This window comes from Esox lucius, chromosome 16, assembly GCF_011004845.1.
Source record: "Esox lucius isolate fEsoLuc1 chromosome 16, fEsoLuc1.pri, whole genome shotgun sequence".
In the NCBI taxonomy this organism is placed as follows: domain Eukaryota; kingdom Metazoa; phylum Chordata; class Actinopteri; order Esociformes; family Esocidae; genus Esox; species Esox lucius.
In genome coordinates this window covers 17,562,277-17,581,787 of record NC_047584.1, presented here as the reverse complement: position 1 = coordinate 17,581,787, position 19,511 = coordinate 17,562,277, and the positions used below count along the sequence as shown (strand labels likewise).

Below are 19,511 nucleotides of genomic sequence, written 5' to 3'. Positions count from 1 at the left end.
TATTAATAAAAATGTGGAGGGTTTTTTTGTTCTTCATTGTCAAGTGAACAGGTAAATCTGATAAATTATAAAGAAAAATCCAACTGTACATACTTTGATACTGTATTGATAGTGATGAGAACACTGTGAACAAGAAATGCATTATTATAAAGTTCCCTTCATAAAGATGGCTATGGGAAAAAAAGTGGTTATCAGCTTGATCTTACACTCAAAATGTGAGAGAAAACTTAGCTTAATCGAGGTAAAATTTATAAAAAAACAAAACAAATTCCAAATCAGTGAATACATATTTTCCTCAAATACTTGTGTCACGGTTATTGGCACCCATCAAACCTTTTATGAACCAAATCAAAATATGGTCCAAAATATGGTCTTAGATTACTTGAAATGGGTTCTCCCACCTCATCAAACATTTTAGGAGAATACTTTTACCTTAGAAAGTAAAGTGTGTACACATGTAAATACAGCAGGGTCAATAATCGTCACGTTATTCAGATAAACATGTATTTGCAAATAATTTGAACAATTTTACATTAATAAACAATTAGATTTAATCCATATTTTCCTCAACATGTATATGGCCTTTCTTGCGCTTCCCAAGCTATCAAAAAGACGATAATGAGTCAGTTACGATAAAATATCCAAAAACACGGTTTGAAAAAAACGCGATATTTTTATTTATGTTCTGTTTATCCCTTTTGCCTACCGTCATATTGTTGTCACGGCAACAGGGGTAAAGGGAAGACGCGTTAACTAGCTAGCCATCTTGTCTGGAAAAGATTAGTAGTAAGCTAGTAAGGATTAAACTAAATTTGCTACTGTAACATCATGGCCGGTGTTTGGGATGTTCTCTGGGAGGATAGAGATGTTAGATTCGATATAACTGCACAGTAAGTTATTTGTTTATCAGTTAAGCGTAACGTTACTTCAACGTTAGCATAATTAGCAGGGGAGTGCAAATAAGATATCGTGCCAGCCACTGTACAGTATGCCTAAACGCTTGAATCTCACTAGAACCTACAGTAATCACTTGGCTGGCTAGCTACCTCGTTCGAGGGAGATGGGAATACTGACTGTAGTTTATACTGACTGTAGAGAGATGGCAATACAACTGTTTTTATTTACAGGCAAATGAAAACTCGACCTGGTGAAGTCTTGATCGACTGCCTCGATTCCATTGAAGATACTAAAGGAAACAACGGGGATCGAGGTACAGTAATGTAATGTAATCAGCTGAGGCTATCCAAGTACTGCAACCGTTAGTTTTGGTCGTAACTAACGGAATTGTCTCCATTATCAGTGATAGGATGTGAGAATAAACCTACTCACATTTCTGTTTCGTATCCGGTCAACAAAGCCGTGCGAATTTTCTCTATGGTGTACTGCTGTGTCATGTACCATGCTTTCGAAAAGTTTTTAAACTCCACTTCACAATATTTATACGTTAAGTTATATACTTAACGTATAATTGATTAAAACATGTTGCCGTCTGCATAATAACTTCTATAAACAAAGCAAAAACACTTTTTTTGCCAATGTATTGTATTATGTATTATTACATAAGTATTCAGACCCTTTGCTATGACACTCTGGCACAAATGCATCATGTTTCCTTTGATCATCCCTGTGATGCCTCTCTAACTTGAAGTCCAACAGTGGCAAATCGAATTGATTTAGAAAGGAAGACCCCTATCTATGTACGGTGCACACTAAAGTGCATATTAGAGCAAAAACCAAGCCATGAATTCCAAGGAACTCACCATAACCTTTGAGATGGATGTGTTGAGGCATAGATCTGTGGAAGGTAGTAAGTAATTTGCTAAAGCATTGAAACTTCCCTTCCTTTCCCATCATTGTGAAATGAAGAAGATTTGAACCGCCAATACTCTTCCTAGAGCTGTCCCTCCAGCTAAACTAAGTTGCTATGCAAGAAGGGCCTAGATATTGTCCAAACAATGGCCATGGTTGGTGTTTTATTAAAGCAAAAAAAAGTGGTTGGGGAGTAGGTGTGGGAGTTATCATAAACAGTCAAGGCACTCACACCTCTGATCAAATGTTGTAACAGGTGCTTGGTTGTGTGTAAAGGTATCAAATTTATAGAAGAGAAACCAGCACACTGTTCTTGATTGTATAATTTTTTGTTATTTACTCCAATTTATGTATCGGCCCCGAAGACTTCATCTGACCTTGCATGAATAAGCTCAGACTGACGCCTCCTCATCTTCAGCCTTTCCAACACTAACCCCTAGTTAGTGTCACAAGACTCTTTATACCACAGTTTGTGAGGTCCTTGTTGCTCAGTTGGTAGGCATGGGGGCTTGCCACATCAGAGGTTATAGGTTCAAGTCTCAGGGGGGACCAGGTCGGAAATGTATTCACACGCTGTGGTAAGTCGCTCTGGATTAGGGTGTCAACAAAATATTTATAATGTAAATGTCTAAATGAGTTGCAGCGCAGCAGGAGGTGGGGCTAGGGCAGGAGGTGGGGCTAGTGCCCTGCTGGCTGCCCCTGCAAAGTTCCAGAGCTTGCCAGCTTTTTATGGGTGAATCTAATTAAGAAGGCTGCTTAATTAGTGATGCATTTGCACTTTTACACCTTTGAGAGATTTCAGTTTATTATAAACTGGCAAACATTTCTATAAAATTGGTTTTGCTTTGTAATTATAGAATATTTTTTAGATTGATGGCAATTTTGTTTAATCAATTATAATTAACCATGATTTGGTGATACAGTACTGTATCCAGACAGTATTTCACCCCTGTAAAAGGTCAATCTTACAGTAGATGAAAACACTTGTACAATTATGGTAAACATTTTCAGAATGTATATTTTAAAGTATTGGCTATTGGTTGTTGCTAGCAAGTCCTGCAAGCATGGCAGTTACTACTCAACTCGGAATCAAACCAGAATTAGTTGAATATTTTAAGCTATATGGGACTTGAACCAGCTGCCAAGGTGGTTATGGCATTAATATATTATACTCTGTACTTGCAGGGAGGCTGTTGGTAACAAATCTGAGGATCATCTGGCATTCTTTAGCTCTGCCAAGAGTCAATTTGTGTAAGTATTCACCTAAACCCAGTTTGTTCCATACCATTCCCCTTTGTTTCTTGACATGGATAGAGCAGTACCCATTCTGCAAAGCAACATTTAACCAACTGTTTTTATTATTCTTGTCTCGAACACTGCCCTCTTTTGGATCGTAGTGGTATCACAGCATTGCCACAAAGATAATCATCAGGAATAGCCTGTATCAGTGAGCCAAATTTATGTTCTGTGTTTCATAGCTGTTGGATACAATTCTATCATTAACATCACAACAAGGACAGCTAACTCTGTAAGTATGTTGGTTTGTCAATCTATTTTATTGGCAGTCTTGCCTAGATGTTACCACCGTTTAAACCATTACTTTTTATTTTCAGAAATTGAGAGGCCAGACTGAAGCACTGTATATATTGACAAAATCTAACAATACAAGATTTGAGTTCATTTTCACCAATGTGGTTCCAGGGAGTCCAAGATTATTTACGTCTGTCATTGCTGTTCACAGGTATTTATAAATAAGTTTCTTAAATGTGTCCAGATAATGTCACATGATACTGTCAAGCCACACATTACTGAATAATGTGTTTTCTGCTAATTTTCCATATCCCTATAGGGCTTATGAGACTTCTAAAATGTACCGTGACCTAAAGCTGAGAGGAGCTCTCATTCAAAATAAACAACTGAGGCTTTTGCCTCGAGAGGAAGTGTATGACAAAATAAACGGGGTGTGGAATTTATCCAGTGACCAGGTACACATGAAGTCCTCTAACTAGCTAATCTTTCAGTACGTTTTTACTTAAGATGTTTCATGTTCTTTCAAAAAAGCAAACTCTTGAATTGTATATTGTAGGGAAATCTAGGAACCTTCTTCATCACTAATGTTCGGATTGTATGGCATGCCAATATGAATGAAAGCTTCAACGTCAGCATTCCCTATCTTCAAATTGTAAGTGATAAAAAAACAGCTGTCATGTACAGCTTAACATATTGATTCACAATTTGTGGTAAATGTAAATACAGTATAATATACTAGACAAATATTTGCAACTATAAGTTGCTTTTATCCAAAAAGACTTACAATCGTGCGTACACTTTGAAAGTGATCATCCATTTTAATTATTGTCTCTTCCCTGTAGCGTTCCATCAGAATAAGAGACTCAAAGTTTGGCCTAGCCTTGGTGATAGAAAGCTCTCAGCAGGTAATTCTCATTATTATTGTCATCTCTCTTTCCCAAAGAGTTCCATCAGAGTAAGAGATTCAAAGTTTGGTGTGGCTTTGGTGATAGAAAGCTTTCAGCAGGTAATTCTGATCATCTCAGATGTAACCGGTAGTAAATAAGTGTGCCATAGAATAACATAGAACTAGATATGTAATAGGGTGTATCAGATAAGTCTTGTGTATTCGTTTTAAAACAATTGAAACACTGAGGAAAAAATGGGGACGCCGCAGACCTGTGATGTTTTGAATACATTTCTGCCCACGTTTGCAGACTGGAGGATATGTGCTTGGATTTAAGATCGACCCAATGGATAAACTTCAAGATGCAGTTAAAGAGATCAACTCCCTGCACAAAGTGTACTCTGCCAACCCTATCTTTGGAGTGGACTATGAGATGGAGGAAAAGGTACACTTAGTGACCGCACACGTGACCGCACATTGTGGGGGAAAAAAATCACTATTAACACTCTTTGATGCATAATGGATTTGCCATGTTTGAACTAAAACAATGATGGTTTGGTGTGGTGTTACTTCTATGATTCCAGCCACAGCCATTAGAGGAGCTGACAGTAGAACAGCCCCTTGACGATGTGGAAATCGAGCCTGATGAACAGACTGATGCGTTCACTGTGAGTGTGTTTAGCTAAAGCCATGTCATCCATCCTCTGGGAATCCTGTTTGTTTTGTTCACACTCTGAAAATAGCAGGTTGCTAAAGTAATGTTACACAACATTCTACAAACAGGACTTTATGTTGCCTAGAGCTTATCAGGTTAATAGGTTATACAGTGTACTTTGTCTATTAATAACATTGTGATATTTGATTGACATATTTTGCTTCTAAGGCTTACTTTGCTGATGGCAATAAGCAGCAGGACCGGGAGCCTGTGTTTTCCGAGGAGCTGGGAATTGCGGTGGAGAAATTAAAGGAGGGTTTCACGCTTCAAGGACTGTGGGAAGTTATGGCCTAAAGTAATGTTGATTGTCAAGATGGATGAACATCTTTAAATTCAACCTTGAAAAACTACAATTGTTTATAACCATGTGTAAATGTACAAAATATCAATGTATTTATTCACAGTTCTGCTGTATATAGTTAAGATTTAGAGCATATACATATGTTAGCAACATGTACTGTATGTAAATAGGTACTTCTCAAAATTTAAAACAAGTACAATTAAGAAGAAAGTGTTTAAGCAAATAGTTGAATTTTGTTTTTTTTAGATTGCATAATAAAAGTATTTATATATGTTATGCTGTTGTCTGACCGTTCTTAGTTGCAAGAATTTTTGAACAGTAATTTATTTCTTTGACAATAATCTACAGGCTATTTACAAATGTGCCCATGAGCTGAAGTATTTTACAAATAGTTCATGAGGACAGACTGTCACCAGTTGTTGCTACAGCTGCTCATTAAGCCTTCCTACAGGAAGGTCAGTCTCATTGAAATATACTCCTTCAAATATTAAACCAACTCAATGAGTTGCACACAAATTAATCAACCTTTCTCAGGGTTAAAATGTATCATAGTAATTTCTAACAGTCAAGATATTATCACAGTAAACCTATAAGTCCTCTAAAGCAATTGAATTGTAATAGTTTCACAGGTTGGACCACAAGACGTTTGTAGTAATTAAGTGAAGGACTCTATAATTCATACAGGATAGTGTATTTGTGAGTTTTGCTCATCACTACACAGAAATGCATCAGTCATTGTGACTAATGTCATTTGTGTGTAGTCAAAGCATTATTGTGGCTGCCGAAGTGACAAGGGTACACAGTTGTTTCTTTCACTCTATGACAGCTGTGTGATTCATCTAACCTGAATTCTTCCTAACTGAGGTGAGTTGCTATATTTAGAGGGCCATAGTTATATTGGAAGGTCTTCTGACCTGGGACCCTATTCTACTCAGTCTAGCCGGACAGTGTGCTGAGAGCTGCTTTTTCTGAACCCTTGGTCAAGTGACGTTTCTATCAGCATGGATCCAAAAGCTGTTAGAGAAGATTTGCGCCTGTTTCAGAGTACTCTGCTCCAGGATGGCCTAAAAGAGCTTCTGAATGAAAACAAGTTTATTGACTGCATTTTGAAAGTGGGAGACAGGAGCTTGCCCTGCCATAGACTCATTCTGGCAGCATGTAGTCCTTATTTTCGAGAACTTTTCTTCCCAGATGAATCTAAACAGGTGGATAAGGAGGTTGTTTTGGAGAACTTGGACCCCACAGTCATGGAGATGATTGTGAATTACATGTATTCAGCAGAGATTGACATCACAGATGACAATGTGCAGGAAATCTTCGCAGTGGCAAACCGTTTCCAGATCCCCTCAGTGTTTACTGTGTGTGCAAATTTTCTACAGAAGAGACTGTCGTCGGGTAACTGTATGGCTATATTCAGATTGGCACTGCTGCTCGACTGCCCAAGACTAGCCTTGGCAAGTCGAAATTACATTGCAGATCGTTTTGAAACCCTGGCCAAGGTGGATGATTTTTTACAACTAGACCCTCATGAACTGTTTGCCGTCATAGGAGCAGACTCTCTGAATGTAGAGAAAGAGGAGATAGTGTTTGAATCCCTGATGAAATGGGTTCAAAAAGACAAGGAGAACCGTGTCAAGAGTATGGATGAGGCGTTTGACCATGTCCGTTTCCGTTTACTCCCAGAGAAGTACTTCAATGACAAAGTGGAGAAGGATGACATTATCAAGTCTGACCCTAACCTCCTCAAAAAAATCAAAATAATTAAAGATGCCTTTGCTGGGAAACTCCCTGAGAAAACAGAAGAGTCAGCAAAAGATTCAGTCCATGGAGAAGGAGAGAATAACAGGTTACCTGGTTATCTGAATGATATGAAGAGAGTTGGCATGTACACCAAGGATCTAGTGTTGATGATCAATGACACTGCTGCAGTAGCCTATGATGGCGTTGAGAACGAATGCTTCCTTGTGGCAATGACTGAGCTAATACCACGCAACCATGTCAGCCTGAGAACAAAGAAGAATGATCTCTTCACCCTGGGAGGGTTGTTTGTTGACGAGGAGGATAAAGAAGCTCCATTACAATGCTATTTCTATCAGGTAAAGATAAGCCAGGATCATGCAAGAGCTTGATCTCAAACCACCAAGTGTCTGTCATCACAAAAATACTGATTACTTAACATTCTAATATGTGTATTTTTTGTTAGCTGGATGTCCTTGCTGCTGATTGGATAGCTCTGCCCCCAATGCCCTCTCCCAGATGTTTGTTCAGTATGGGAGAATTTGATAATCTCATCTTTGCTGTAGCTGGTAAAGATCTACAGTCCAACGAGTCTATTGATTCTGTTATGTTCTATGATGTTGAGTAAGTATTAACCATTTAACTATATCTAGGTTACCCTGAATTAAACCATATATTAACTAAAATATCAATGTAAAACATGTTTTGTCCTCCTCCCTATGCTTTTTCCATAGAAAAATGAAGTGGACTGAGACCAAAAAGCTCCCTCTGAAAATCCACGGTCATAGTGTTGTCTCCCAGAATGGTTTGGTGTACTCTATCGGAGGAAAGACAGATGACAAGTAAACTTTGTTTATTAAAAAAAACACACCTTATTTCGAATTGTTGGACAGCAAAAGCATGTTGCAATAGTACATCCATGAAGTAGAAAAGTGTCATTTTAAAATTCCTATATTCCACCTTGTTTTTCAAAGCAAAGCCATCAATAAAGTGTTTGCGTACAACCACAAGAAATCAGAGTGGAAGGAGGTGGCCGCCATGGAAACAGCACGGTCCATGTTTGGGGCAGTAGTTCACAACGGGAAGATTGTGGTGACCGGAGGGGTCAATGAAGATGGTCTAACCGCTGCATCGGAAGCTTATGACTTTGGAACCAACAAGTACATGCTTTGACATCGATGTTTCTATGATATCGACTTGCCAGAATATGTCAACAGAACAATATAGTAAATAATCATTCCCCTTCTAGGTGGGAGCCCTTCACAGATTTCCCCCAGGAGAGGAGCTCAGTGAATCTGGTCAGCAGTGGAGGACTGCTTTATGCTGTGGGAGGCTTTACCATAGTGGCTACAGAGGAAGACCAAGTTGCCCCTACTGAAGTTATTGATGTCTGGCAGTAAGTAATTACTACTAAAAATGCACATTATCAAGCTTCCCAGATGGCACAGTTATCTAAGGCGATCTTTTGTAATGAAACAAATATTTCAGACAATTTCATGTACATTACCATCTTTAGAAATGAAACAAGAGTATCCTTCCAAATATCTTGATAATTTCTGTACCCATGGTGCCACTATCATTATAGACAACTACTCTGTGCCAAAGGTATTTATTTTTCCTTATTTAAGGTATGAAGAAGATAAGAAGCAGTGGATTGGGATGCTGAAAGAACTGCGTTATGCTGCAGGGTCTTCCTGTGTATCTATGCGCCTGAATCCTGCCAAAATGCCCAAACTGTGAAACAGAACATAAATGTCTACTTTCTAGATTTAGAGTATGGCATGAAATGATTCAGTGACTTGATCCTTCAAGTTTTAAACTCACCATAGTAATGTTTACATTATAACAATATATTCTGTTGCCATTCTTTGTAAAGGAAATATTTGTGAAGTGCCCTGAAGTTTTTTGCTATTTACGTCTTGCTTTGAAATTGTCTTTCAGTGAGGTTTGCAAGAGTCATGAGAATAAATCCAAACTATAGAAAAAAAAAACTTTTGTTTTACTAAAAACATGTATTATTATTTGACAGACATTGTACTCCATACAAAAAGCATGATACAGTTTATCTTGGCAGGTTGGTGTGAGGTGGCTCCATGTCCACTCTAGGCTTTGGAAGCCAAGAAGGAGCACTTGATAAACATCTGATGCGTAACATCCATTGTCAATAAGGCCTGCAAATATACAATTACAAAAACAAACTGCTTCTCTCACAGTTTTGTAGAAAAAGAAATATAACATGCCGCTGGTTCAACAGTGCATCAGGGAAGCTCAGTAAATATTTTCTTCCGAAGGTATTCCTTCCAGGCATCTTGAGTGGAGAGCTCCATAGAGTTCCATTCAAAGTGAGGGATCTGTTCAAATGACATTGTTTATGATAACTACATGTCAGCTAAATACACATGAATACACCTTTTAGGACAGACAGGTGATCACATTACCTGGACAACATGATATCCCAGAATCTCCAGATGTCTCTTTCTCATCATGGCCTCCCCTTTCATGTGGCGAGAGTTTTTGCAAAAGGATTTTGTATCCAAGAAGTCAACTGCAATACTAAATTAATTGAAAGGTTTTTTTTTAGGTACTTGGTCAGTAAGTATAATCATTTTCAATTGGTATTTACCCATGATAACTACACACCATAAACACTTGTTGGACAAAAGTTATTGAACCAATCAAGTTTCCTACCGTTGAGCCCCTTGAGGTAACTCACTCCTCTCCTTTCCCACGGAGTCCAAACCCCAGCGCACCTCCCCATCGCCGGGTATCTGCAGTTGGCTTTGCTCACTGTAGGACAATGCCTTACGGTGCCGGTCCAGCACACATTCAAAGTCTAGGGAGATATGAGGGAATAGCCGACAACTCAAACAACAGGTAACATGTTTGATCCACTTGAGTTTAACATCAATCTGCTATTACAGCTGCTATTGAACGTATTGCAATCAGATTGTGGGCTAGTACTGTACTCACCGACTCTGTAAAAATACGGAGTGAACACTGCCGCTTTGGCACAATTAACTCCTCCAAGAACCTCCCCCAGCATTTTGTGGATTTGTTGTTGGACAGGAGTGATGAATCCATTCCCTGAAAATGACAAGCATGGAATAAGATCCTTAATGTTTTTAATGCAGGGAGTAAAGACACTAAACATTTGTAATGTAGCGAGTAAGGAGACCCTTAACATATGTAGAGATTAAAAAGGCCATTAACATTTTGTGATGCAGTGAGTAAGGAGACCCATATTATTAGTAGCTCACCTTTCTTATGCAGCTGTTGGCAGTACCGCTCATGGAACCAGGGTACCTGGAACTCTGGGCACTCCAGACACACAGCACGGTTCAGCTCCATGAGACGCAAGCGGATCCGCATGTTGAGTGCATCAGGCAAAGCTGCAATATAACAGACATTTGCCTTTCCCAACAGATATAACATAACATACTACATTAAATCCTACATTGTTTCACATTTGTACCCAATTAAACCTTGACTGTCAGTTTTAAGTTGCAGGTTTTGATGCATACACACATTTGCTGGTATAATTTTAACATACTTTCTAACTGTGAATCCAGCTTGGCAAGGAAATCCACATTGAAGATTTCCCGCACCATGTCCTCCGGAAAGCAGTCGGCCACAGCCAGGGTGTACCCAAAGAGTACCAGCAGATGGGGGTCAAAAGAACCTGGAGGAAGAATATCAACGTGTTTGGTCCTTTTGAGGAGTTATAATTATAATGTTACATCTTCCACAACCACTTACTGATATGAGGAAGGAAGTGCTGAATGCAGATGTCGAACAACTCATCTACTCTAGGCGAATCATAATTCAGCACAGCAAAGGGAAGCAAAGTGGCATACATAGAGGAGTAGTGCATCTACAAGAAAGAAAATGTTTTTAGCCATTGACCTGGTAATACTAACACTCAGTCACTACATACAGACAATAAAGCTAATGTAAAAAGGTTTCGTCTCAAAGTACCTTGTTGATGTCCTCCATGGTCGCACTAGCTATGGAGTCCATTAGCGGAGCACAAAGATAATTAATCCTCGTTAGGAAAAGGGAGAGCTCAGGAACATTGGTCCAGGATATCTGGCCCTTCAGCCTCTGGAGCGTTACCATGGTCTCCTTCAGCAACATCTCCTCAAACCACTCCCCTGACATGTACTTGAGCTCCTCCAACAACAAGTCGAGGCGGTCAGCCTTGCACAGTCGCTCGCGTCCACAGTGGTTGAGTGTCTGCAGCAGACGTACGTACTTGATAGGCGTACTGTGCCTGTAGGATGGGTCGTTTCGCAACCACTTAGCGATGACCACCGCAAAGGTGTTGAGGTCATTCAGGTTACATTGGGGCAGCACCGCATCTACGCGCGAAATGACACTAGTGTCAAGCCTAGGTGAAGGCAGCATGGACAGGACACGGGTCAGCATGGTCACTTCATACGGGTAGACACTGTACTGCAAAAAGCTGTGAGAAACAGATAAAATGAATGTTTATCAGCATTTTTTCTGTGACCTGTATAAACATAAAGGAGCTTGGCTGGCAGAGATCTGTCATTAAATGAACTACTCACTGAACCAGAATGTTCCTCAATTTGGTGAAGAACTCTGGACTTTGATAGTGCAGCAGGATCATGGCTTGGGTGACCCTGGCTAACTCCATAGACCTGTAGACCTGCAGGTTCTTGTGGATTACTGATGCAATCCTGGAAAGAGATGACCTGCCTTAGTTCTATACTTGACATGCAACATTCAGGCAAGGCTGAAATGGTGTGCGAGCTTACTTTTGAATTAGCAACAGGTTTCTAGAGTGAATCTCCTCCAGTGTTTCTGCCACAGCCAGTGCCTGCTGGGCATTAAGCTCATCAGCCAGAATGAGTGCTATACTCTCCAGCCTGAAACACATGTGGTTAGTATAAATGAGCCGAAACATGCTGGCAGTTGCATAAGGTTCACTGCAAAACTATATACTTATTGAAAGCGTCTGTATGGTTTCAACATACTATGTTTGACTACCTCTCTTTGGTGTCCAGCCCCGCCATTGGCGCCAGAGTAACAAACAGCTTGGTGAAGGAAAGCGGGTCTGTGCTCGAGTCCACAAGTTCAATTAGCCTCTGTTTTGCAGCTAGACGGAAGTCACAGTTGTTGAACTGTAGTGACTGGTAGAGCCCCAAGATGATCCCAAGGTTCTCTGCATCCATGAGGGGAACATTGTGCAGGAGATTATGGTTGCACTTCTCCAGCAGAGGACGGTAACTATATTTGATGTTGCGCAGAAACTGCACCATCCTCCTGGGGTTGTTGTAGTGTGAGGGATCCATGGTGTCCAGGACACAGTCAGCCTTATTAATGAGTTTGTCACGCAAAGTAGGGGACACCAAAGGTGATACGCAGATCATCAGGATAGTCAAGATCCTAGACAAATAAGTCCTTAAATTACCAAAATGATAAAGTAGTCTCTTGGATTTATAGCTTCAACTACCTTTTTAGCATACCTGGCATCATCAATTGAGGAGAGTTTCTGATTCAAAATGTTCGTGATCTGACCCATTAGAGGACTGTGCTGCAGATGTTGATCACTTAGACAAACAGCAAACTTAGACAGAGATGACATGGGAAATCTGCAAAACAGTAAATCAGTCCACATCCGCATAACAGCTCACATTTACGGTAAATGTTCTGCTGTACATAGATAGTATTGAACATCACCCAATAGTGTACAGACTTACCTGCATAATCTGAGCCAAGCCTCTGAGACCAAATGTTGGACAAGAGAATCACAGGGATCCACACTGAGCCTTCATTTGAGAAAATATAACGTTTTAGGGGAATAGGTTTACAAACATTTCCAGTACTGAATATATGCTCAACCATCAAGTCCACATCTTTACCTGAGAATATTGTAGAGCATGTCCACCAACATTACATCACCCATGAGTTCAATTTTGTTCTCAGCCAGAACTCTGAGAGTCAGGAACTCTGGGTGGCTCTTGATTAACTCAACTGTTCGAAGCATCTGTGGCTTTTCCTTCTGGAACTGCCAGAGCATGCCCACAGCACACCCAACATGATTCTCATTCAATTTGGCTTTGTTCTTTCCTACCACCTCAAACACTTGGTCTTCATCAGCACAGATGCCAAGTTGTTCCAGAACCTGGTCCCGGTTCGCTACCCCCCCATGCAGAAACCTGCGCAGGTAACACCTGCCAGTAATAGTTCTGAGCCGAAACATGGCCACAAAGGACCCTGTCTATTTTATGCGAGAATAGATGTCCACATATTTAGAAGGTAAGATCAGTCCCACAATATCTGGAATCCACAGTGATCGAAAACTGCCTGCGTATTCCTTCGGTGGAACAAGCTGTAGGAGAATCACAAAAGTCATACATCATTGTAGACAAACCCCACTTGTTGACAAAATGTATTACTTTATATTGCCTACATATCATATGCATCCATCCATCCTTAATGTCAGTCACAGCTGACAGTGATTTCCTCAATTTATTGTAATTAACCAACAAGCCTGTACAGTTTAATTTTGTTTTCAAAGATAAAATACTTGACAAATTCCTGAACGAGCAAAGAAATACGTTACTATACCTCATCATCTGAAAATCAGGGGCTTGACTTTCAAGCCCTGCGGTGACTATTATAAAAGCGTGTCCTGCAGCTCACGTGGTGCAGGACAGTGTCCCTTTCATAAGGCATCTAGCCATTTACGTTTACCAATACATGTCGATATTTGTTTCACATTTGCCAAATGTAAAATTAGAGTTCAGTCTACCTTAAAAAATATTTGTATGTATAATGTATCCATTTACTTCCCTAGCTGGCTAGCTAGCTTCCGAATGTGACTCCAGTCTCGCTTTGGTCTCTAGGTTACAGTACAGTACTTCCTGAAAATACTACGGATATCGATTTTTTTTTTACCGTAGTCACTCATCAAGTACCTCATGAATAACGTGGAATAACTGTACTTTCAGTCTTGTGTCTGTGCTCTTAACAAGTATTAAAGAAGATATATTTTATCACGTCAGTTTGGTTTTCAACCAGCAACTCATATAACATCCCAAACTGTCCAGAAGTATGCAAGCACCAATGGACTGTTCGCATGTGTGAAAAGATGCGCCTGGACCATTTTATTTTTTTTTACCCAAAATGCACTCATACATCCCGTCGCGCCATCTTTAGAAAACATTGGCGAGGAAGCGCTGAATGAAACTCGATTTCACCTTGTTAAAAATAACTAACGTGAGATATTGGACTCAGTAGGCCAACTGAGATAATTTGGGTACGTCAACTATTATACTTACGCTTTTATAATATTTAAGTAGTGTTGAGTTTATCAAAAGCAAGACGGAGATCTATCATTGCAATGAGTAACAAGCTAACGTTAGCTAGGTAACTTGTACATACAGGCCACAATCCATGACCACAACACATTGTAGTTAGCAAGCGTGCTAGCTAGCTAAGTATCTAGCGTGCTAATTGACACCGAACATGGCATTCAGTTTCCATTGCGTTTCTTCAAAATATAGGTTTTGATTATCATTGTTGATATAACTAGTGGTGTTCCATTCTACTATTCAGCCAAATCTTTGTGCAGCATGTGTTTGTGTTCCGCCAACAAATAACTTACGGATTACCTGTATTACATTTGGAGATGGATTTTGGGGTTATATTTGTAAACAACTTTAAACTCAACTGGTTTTTTTTTTTTTCAGCTACAGAAGTTTCATAATGGGAATCAAGGTTCAGCGTCCTCGCTGCTTCTTTGATATTGGGATCAGTAACGTACTGGGTAAGAAGTGTCCATTTTTTTATTTAGAGTTTACCATCCAGTTTGTTTCTGAATTGTATTGGTGGATTATTTTCTACATTTCTGTTTGACATGACCATGTTTTCTCTTACAGTTGGCAGAGTCGTGGTAGAATTGTTTTCTGATGTCTGTCCGAAAACATGTGAGAACTTTCGATGCCTCTGCACAGGTAATTTCTTCATCTTGCCTTTTGTTGGTCATCGTTATATTATGTACATCTTGTCACCTGTTTTGACCTAATGATTACTTCCTAATTAGGTGAGAAGGGAATTGGAAAAGGTACACAAAAACCTCTTCATTACAAAGGATGCCTATTCCACAGAATTGTGAAGGACTTCATGATTCAGGGAGGAGACTTCAGTGAAGGTATACTAAGGGTTTTTTGTGAACAACAACTATTGCATATTTATATTGTGATTTTAATGTCTATGTTTATTTTAAATCAGGCAATGGAAAAGGAGGTGAATCTATTTATGGAGGATTCTTTGAAGGTAGGACTCTTTACCATTAAAAAAAATAATAAAAAAACTCCAATTAAAACCAGCCTCAAAGAATAACTTGTTCTCTCTGCACAACAGATGAAAGCTTCTCCCTCAAACATAACAAGGAGTACCTCCTGTCAATGGCAAACAGGGGCAAAGATACAAATGGATCACAGTTTTTCATGTAAGGCTATCATTTTAGTGGTCATTAAATTGTCCATTGGTCATTTGTATCGTAACAAAAAAAACTATTTTTCGCTTTCATACTAATCTTTTGCTCCCTTGTTTTTATTGCTCCATAGAACTACAAAGCCCACACCACACTTGGATGGGTAAGTGCAATATTTAAATTGTGGGTGGCAGGGTAGCCAATTAGTGGTTAAGGCATCTGACTCGTGTCCGAAAAGTCCCTTGTTCTAATCCCCCTACCACCGAGATTAATGCCATGTCGTTCTGTCCCTGAGCAAGACAGTTAACCCAAATGTATTCTCCTCTCCCTGTAACATTCCCCCCAGGTTGTTGCTGTAAATAAGAATTGGTTCTTAATCAACTTATATGATTGTGTAAACAGTACAATAAAAAATGTATACTGATCGCAACTTAGTTGGACAATCTGTGTCTGCTAATAAATGCATGTTTGATTAATGGTAACTGTTTTTTATGACCTGTTAGGCCTAATAACATGCTCATTTCATTTTAGTGTCCATGTGGTTTTTGGCCAAGTGATCTCTGGCCAAGAGGTCATTCAAACAATGGAGAGTCAGAAGACTGATGCGGGCAGTAGACCATATTCTGAAGTGAAAGTTCTGAACTGTGGAGAGCTCATTCCAAAATCAAAAGGTTTGTTGAATTTTCAATTGGTATGGTGTTAGGGGTTATTGCTTTGTTGTTTACCTTAGACTGTGTTATTGATCATAGCTTTTCAGGGTATCTCAAGCACTCATGTCAAGTGTCCTCTACATTTAACAGCAAAAAGAGAAGAGAAGAGACGTCAAAAGGTTGTCTCCAGTGACAGTGACAGCTCAAGTGACTCTGACAGTTCTGATGACGGCTCTTCTGAATCAGAGGGTGACTCTGGTAAAGAATCAAAGAAACGGAAGAAGAGGCCCAAGAAAGAATCCAAGAAAAAGAAGGACAAGAAACCTAAGAAGAAAGATAAAGGGTTTGTTTTGAAATGGTTTTCATGTCCGTTATGGAATGTAACTGCCTTCTTTACAGCCTAGGTTTTAAGTCTGTTTGTTACATCCAGGTCGGAAGTGGGCAGTGGTGATGAGAAAGGTGAGGATGAGGTTACCTCTACAGTGCGACCAGAAGAAATCCCTCCCATCCCAGAAAATAAGTTTCTTATGAGGAGAAGTCCACAGCAACAAAAAGAAGACATTGGAAAAGAGAAGGAAAAAAAGAGGGAGAGGGATAAGCCTAGGGAGAGGTGAGTTCATGGACAGGAAACCAACATTCTGCTTCATTCTGAGCCTTTTCAAATGGGAGATGTATTTCTTAATGCATGTTTTGTGTTGCAGCCTGTTTAATTCTCAGTCAGTATATCAGAGGAGGCTAGTGATGACAAGATCTGGCAGGAAAATTAAAGGCAGAGGTCCTAGAGTAAGTGCAATATCAAACAAGTAATGTTGTACAGTTTCAGCAAAAGTGTTGTCAGGGAAAGTTGGTGATTTAAATCTTTCTTTCAGCGGTATCGAACTCCGTCTCGCTCACGGTCCAGGGATCGTTTTTGCCGCAGCGAGACTCCTCCTCATTGGCGCCAGGAGATGCAGCGTGTGCAAAGGGCACCTAGAGCATCTGGTGGAGAGCGTTGGATCAAGGGTGACAAGTAAGAGTCTTACCTTTCATTTGATCTGTCAGTGCTGGACTGATCAGGTCCTCGAAGTAAAAGCACCATATTATTTCATAATTACCTCTCCACACACATTTCCATTTTTGTCAAACATTAGCCAAGAGCCAGTTATTTCGTTTTATTCAGTCTTAATTTCATTCTTTGTTGGCTGTGGGAGTAACCTTTATGTATTTATTTTGTAGGGGTGACATGAATGAGGGCAGAAATGAGAGTGGCAAAGCTCCAAGAGGAAGAGAGAGGAAAACCTCTGAAAACGCTGCTGAAACCCCCAGTAAAAACAGAGAGACTGAGAAAAAAGGTCGCTCCCATAGATCAAAGAGCAAAGAAAAGGACACTTCCAAATCTGAAGACAAGCACAACAAACACAAGACAAAGAAGGCCAAATCCCGAAGCCGTAGTAAAAGCAAAGACAAAAGTGGTAGGTCTAGAAGCCGAGAACGGGATCAGAAACATGGCAAAGGGGATGAAAAGAGGGGCCGCTCAAGAAGCAAGGACCGAAACCTTCATAAAGAAAAAGACAAGGCTGCAGAATCTGCATCTCAAGATCGTAATAGAAGTAAAGAGAGAGCTGACAAGAGCAGAGACGATACAAAAGGAAGAAATGGTGAGAAGCTTAGGACAAAGTCTTCAAGCAAGGAGAGGAACTCTGCCAAAGAAAGAAACCGATCCAAAAGCAGAAGCAGGGACAGGGGAAGACGTGCCTCCTCCCGCGACAAAGACCCAGGGCGGGACAGGGAGCGAGCTAGGGAGCGCAGTAAGAGTAACGAAAGACAGCGTCACCGAGAGAGAGAGGACAAGAGGAGAGGTAGATCCAAGAGCAGAGACCGGACAAGGAGTCCAGACAAGAATAGGAGCAGGGACTCTCGTAGAGGCAGGCGCTCCAGAAGTAGGGATCATAGCAAAGACAGTTCATCTCATCAAAGAAAAAACAAAGACAGTGAAGATGCTCACAGACGAAGGAGGTCCAAGAGCAGCGCATCTCATAGTGAAGGGGAGAGCAAAGGAAAGGAGCGCAACAGAAAGAGCCCAATCTCCAAGAAGAAGCGGGAGAGTAGCCCAGAAAGGGAGTCTTCTCACAAGTCCAAAGACACAGGAAAAAACCGTGAGCGGAATCAAAAGTCAAAGAGCCTGGAGAAAGAGAAAAACCACAGCAAGAAAAATAAATACAGCTCAAGTTCTGATGACAGTGATTAAGCTAATCCAGTATATGTTTGGTCTTGTTCATCCTTTGAACTGAAGCTTGTACAAACTGAGGGCTGATAATATGTAAGAGTTTGCTGTAGAGCGATTTTAGACACTCATTAGATATCTGCTGGCTTCACAACAGATCCAATTCTGGAATATTTGTACAATTCAAGATTTGACATCAGATAAGAGCCATTGTTTGTTTATTTTCCATATGTGTTGTTTTTTTTTTTGTTTTTTTACAGACAATTTTATTAATGTTAAGAATGTAAGTAATGTGCATTGATGGCCAGTGGTGAAAGGAAGTAGCTAAATGATTACTGGTGGGACAGGTTTCTGTTAGAGGAACAGTTCTAGCTTTAAAATATGTCAAGTTTTATTTTTTGGTCCCCTTTCAGTCTGGTCTCCTACTGAGAGTATATGATTCCAGTGTGATAATTTTAATGGGCAATGGGGAGTATGTTCTTTTCTGGACTTATCTGTCTGACTGAGTAATTACAAGAATCATCAGTATGACTAATCATATGGTTGGGTTAACATTTTCTTATCTTCAATTACCAACTGTTATTTGTCGAAGAACATACTGTGGTACATAAAAAGGTATTAAAAATGCTTATCACTTTTGGCTAACTTATTTTTTTACTGAAATTATGGTGGAGATTTCACTTAAAGGGCAGCTGATAAAAGCTTGTTTTTGTTAAATGTTTGCGGCGTTATAAATGCAAAACAGTTTTATTTGTTTATGACATTTCAGGGAGATTTTGTTCCCCATCTTTTCTCAAGTGAGTTAGAAAACTGCAGCATAATTAGGTGGACGGTGCTGTTGAGTTAAATTAGTATTGTGATTTCTAAGATTTTTGTATGCATTTATGTGTTATGTTCAGACTGTCCCCAGTGCATATTTTAAAAGGTTTACAATTCTGCACCAGAGTGATGTGTAAATACATTACTGTGACTTTCCACCATTTTAGTCCATATAAGGGGTTGAATTCCTGGGCATGACTTTCCTTTGAACTCTAAACAACTGCTGGCTTTGTAAAAACAGGCAGTATTCTATATATTCCCTAATGAAACCTCTGTTTAAAAATAAAATTATAACAGTTAATGTTTGTTTTATTGCCTGAAGATAATGTTTGTGAAAACAACGTCTGCGATCGATTATAGCATGGACTTTCAAACATTTTAATCTGGGTGAATGATA

The 19,511-nt window shown here is 39.7% G+C and overlaps 4 protein-coding genes across 7 annotated transcripts; 3 read left to right on the top strand and 1 right to left on the bottom strand.

Moving 5' to 3' along the window:
* Window positions 1-728: 728 nt before the first annotated feature.
* Window positions 729-5,517, top strand: bbs5 (Bardet-Biedl syndrome 5). Of its 2 annotated transcripts, none has more exons than XM_010890916.3 (11): window positions 729-890; window positions 1,128-1,210; window positions 2,995-3,060; window positions 3,288-3,337; window positions 3,423-3,550; window positions 3,659-3,794; window positions 3,896-3,991; window positions 4,283-4,345; window positions 4,536-4,670; window positions 4,810-4,893; window positions 5,109-5,517. In XM_010890916.3, exons 1-11 carry the CDS (start codon window positions 829-831, stop codon window positions 5,232-5,234), a joined length of 1,029 nt encoding a protein of 342 aa, XP_010889218.1. In that variant the 5' UTR covers window positions 729-828; the 3' UTR covers window positions 5,235-5,517. The 2 variants fall into 2 exon arrangements, with proteins under 2 accessions (XP_010889218.1, XP_010889217.1); XM_010890915.3 differs by lacking the exon at window positions 4,283-4,345 and adding an exon at window positions 4,182-4,244.
* Window positions 5,518-6,112: 595 nt separating this feature from the next.
* Window positions 6,113-8,718, top strand: klhl41a (kelch-like family member 41a). Its single transcript, XM_010890921.3, has 6 exons — window positions 6,113-7,337; window positions 7,445-7,602; window positions 7,713-7,820; window positions 7,953-8,138; window positions 8,228-8,374; window positions 8,607-8,718. Exons 1-6 carry the CDS (start codon window positions 6,243-6,245, stop codon window positions 8,716-8,718), a joined length of 1,806 nt encoding a protein of 601 aa, XP_010889223.2. The 5' UTR covers window positions 6,113-6,242.
* Window positions 8,719-8,954: 236 nt separating this feature from the next.
* Window positions 8,955-14,034, bottom strand: fastkd1 (FAST kinase domains 1). 3 transcript variants are annotated; one of them, XM_010890920.5, is made up of 15 exons: window positions 13,923-14,034; window positions 12,864-13,333; window positions 12,702-12,770; window positions 12,468-12,593; window positions 11,989-12,387; window positions 11,757-11,867; window positions 11,547-11,678; window positions 10,954-11,440; window positions 10,735-10,849; window positions 10,529-10,657; window positions 10,236-10,367; window positions 9,949-10,062; window positions 9,667-9,811; window positions 9,417-9,531; window positions 8,955-9,329 (listed from the first exon to the last, which is right to left on the bottom strand). In XM_010890920.5, exons 2-15 carry the CDS (start codon window positions 13,202-13,204, stop codon window positions 9,237-9,239), a joined length of 2,508 nt encoding a protein of 835 aa, XP_010889222.1. In that variant the 5' UTR covers window positions 13,205-13,333; window positions 13,923-14,034; the 3' UTR covers window positions 8,955-9,236. The 3 variants fall into 3 exon arrangements, with proteins under 3 accessions (XP_010889222.1, XP_010889220.1, XP_010889221.1); XM_010890918.4 differs by lacking the exon at window positions 13,923-14,034 and adding an exon at window positions 13,573-13,890; XM_010890919.5 differs by lacking the exon at window positions 13,923-14,034 and adding an exon at window positions 13,415-13,456.
* Window positions 14,035-14,152: 118 nt separating this feature from the next.
* ppig (peptidylprolyl isomerase G (cyclophilin G)) lies at window positions 14,153-19,415 on the top strand. Its single transcript, XM_010890917.4, has 13 exons — window positions 14,153-14,263; window positions 14,697-14,773; window positions 14,886-14,960; window positions 15,050-15,157; window positions 15,238-15,282; window positions 15,370-15,457; window positions 15,576-15,605; window positions 15,974-16,113; window positions 16,243-16,435; window positions 16,523-16,702; window positions 16,794-16,875; window positions 16,962-17,101; window positions 17,308-19,415. Exons 2-13 carry the CDS (start codon window positions 14,713-14,715, stop codon window positions 18,317-18,319), a joined length of 2,154 nt encoding a protein of 717 aa, XP_010889219.2. The 5' UTR covers window positions 14,153-14,263; window positions 14,697-14,712; the 3' UTR covers window positions 18,320-19,415.
* The last annotated feature ends 96 nt before the right edge of the window (window positions 19,416-19,511 follow it).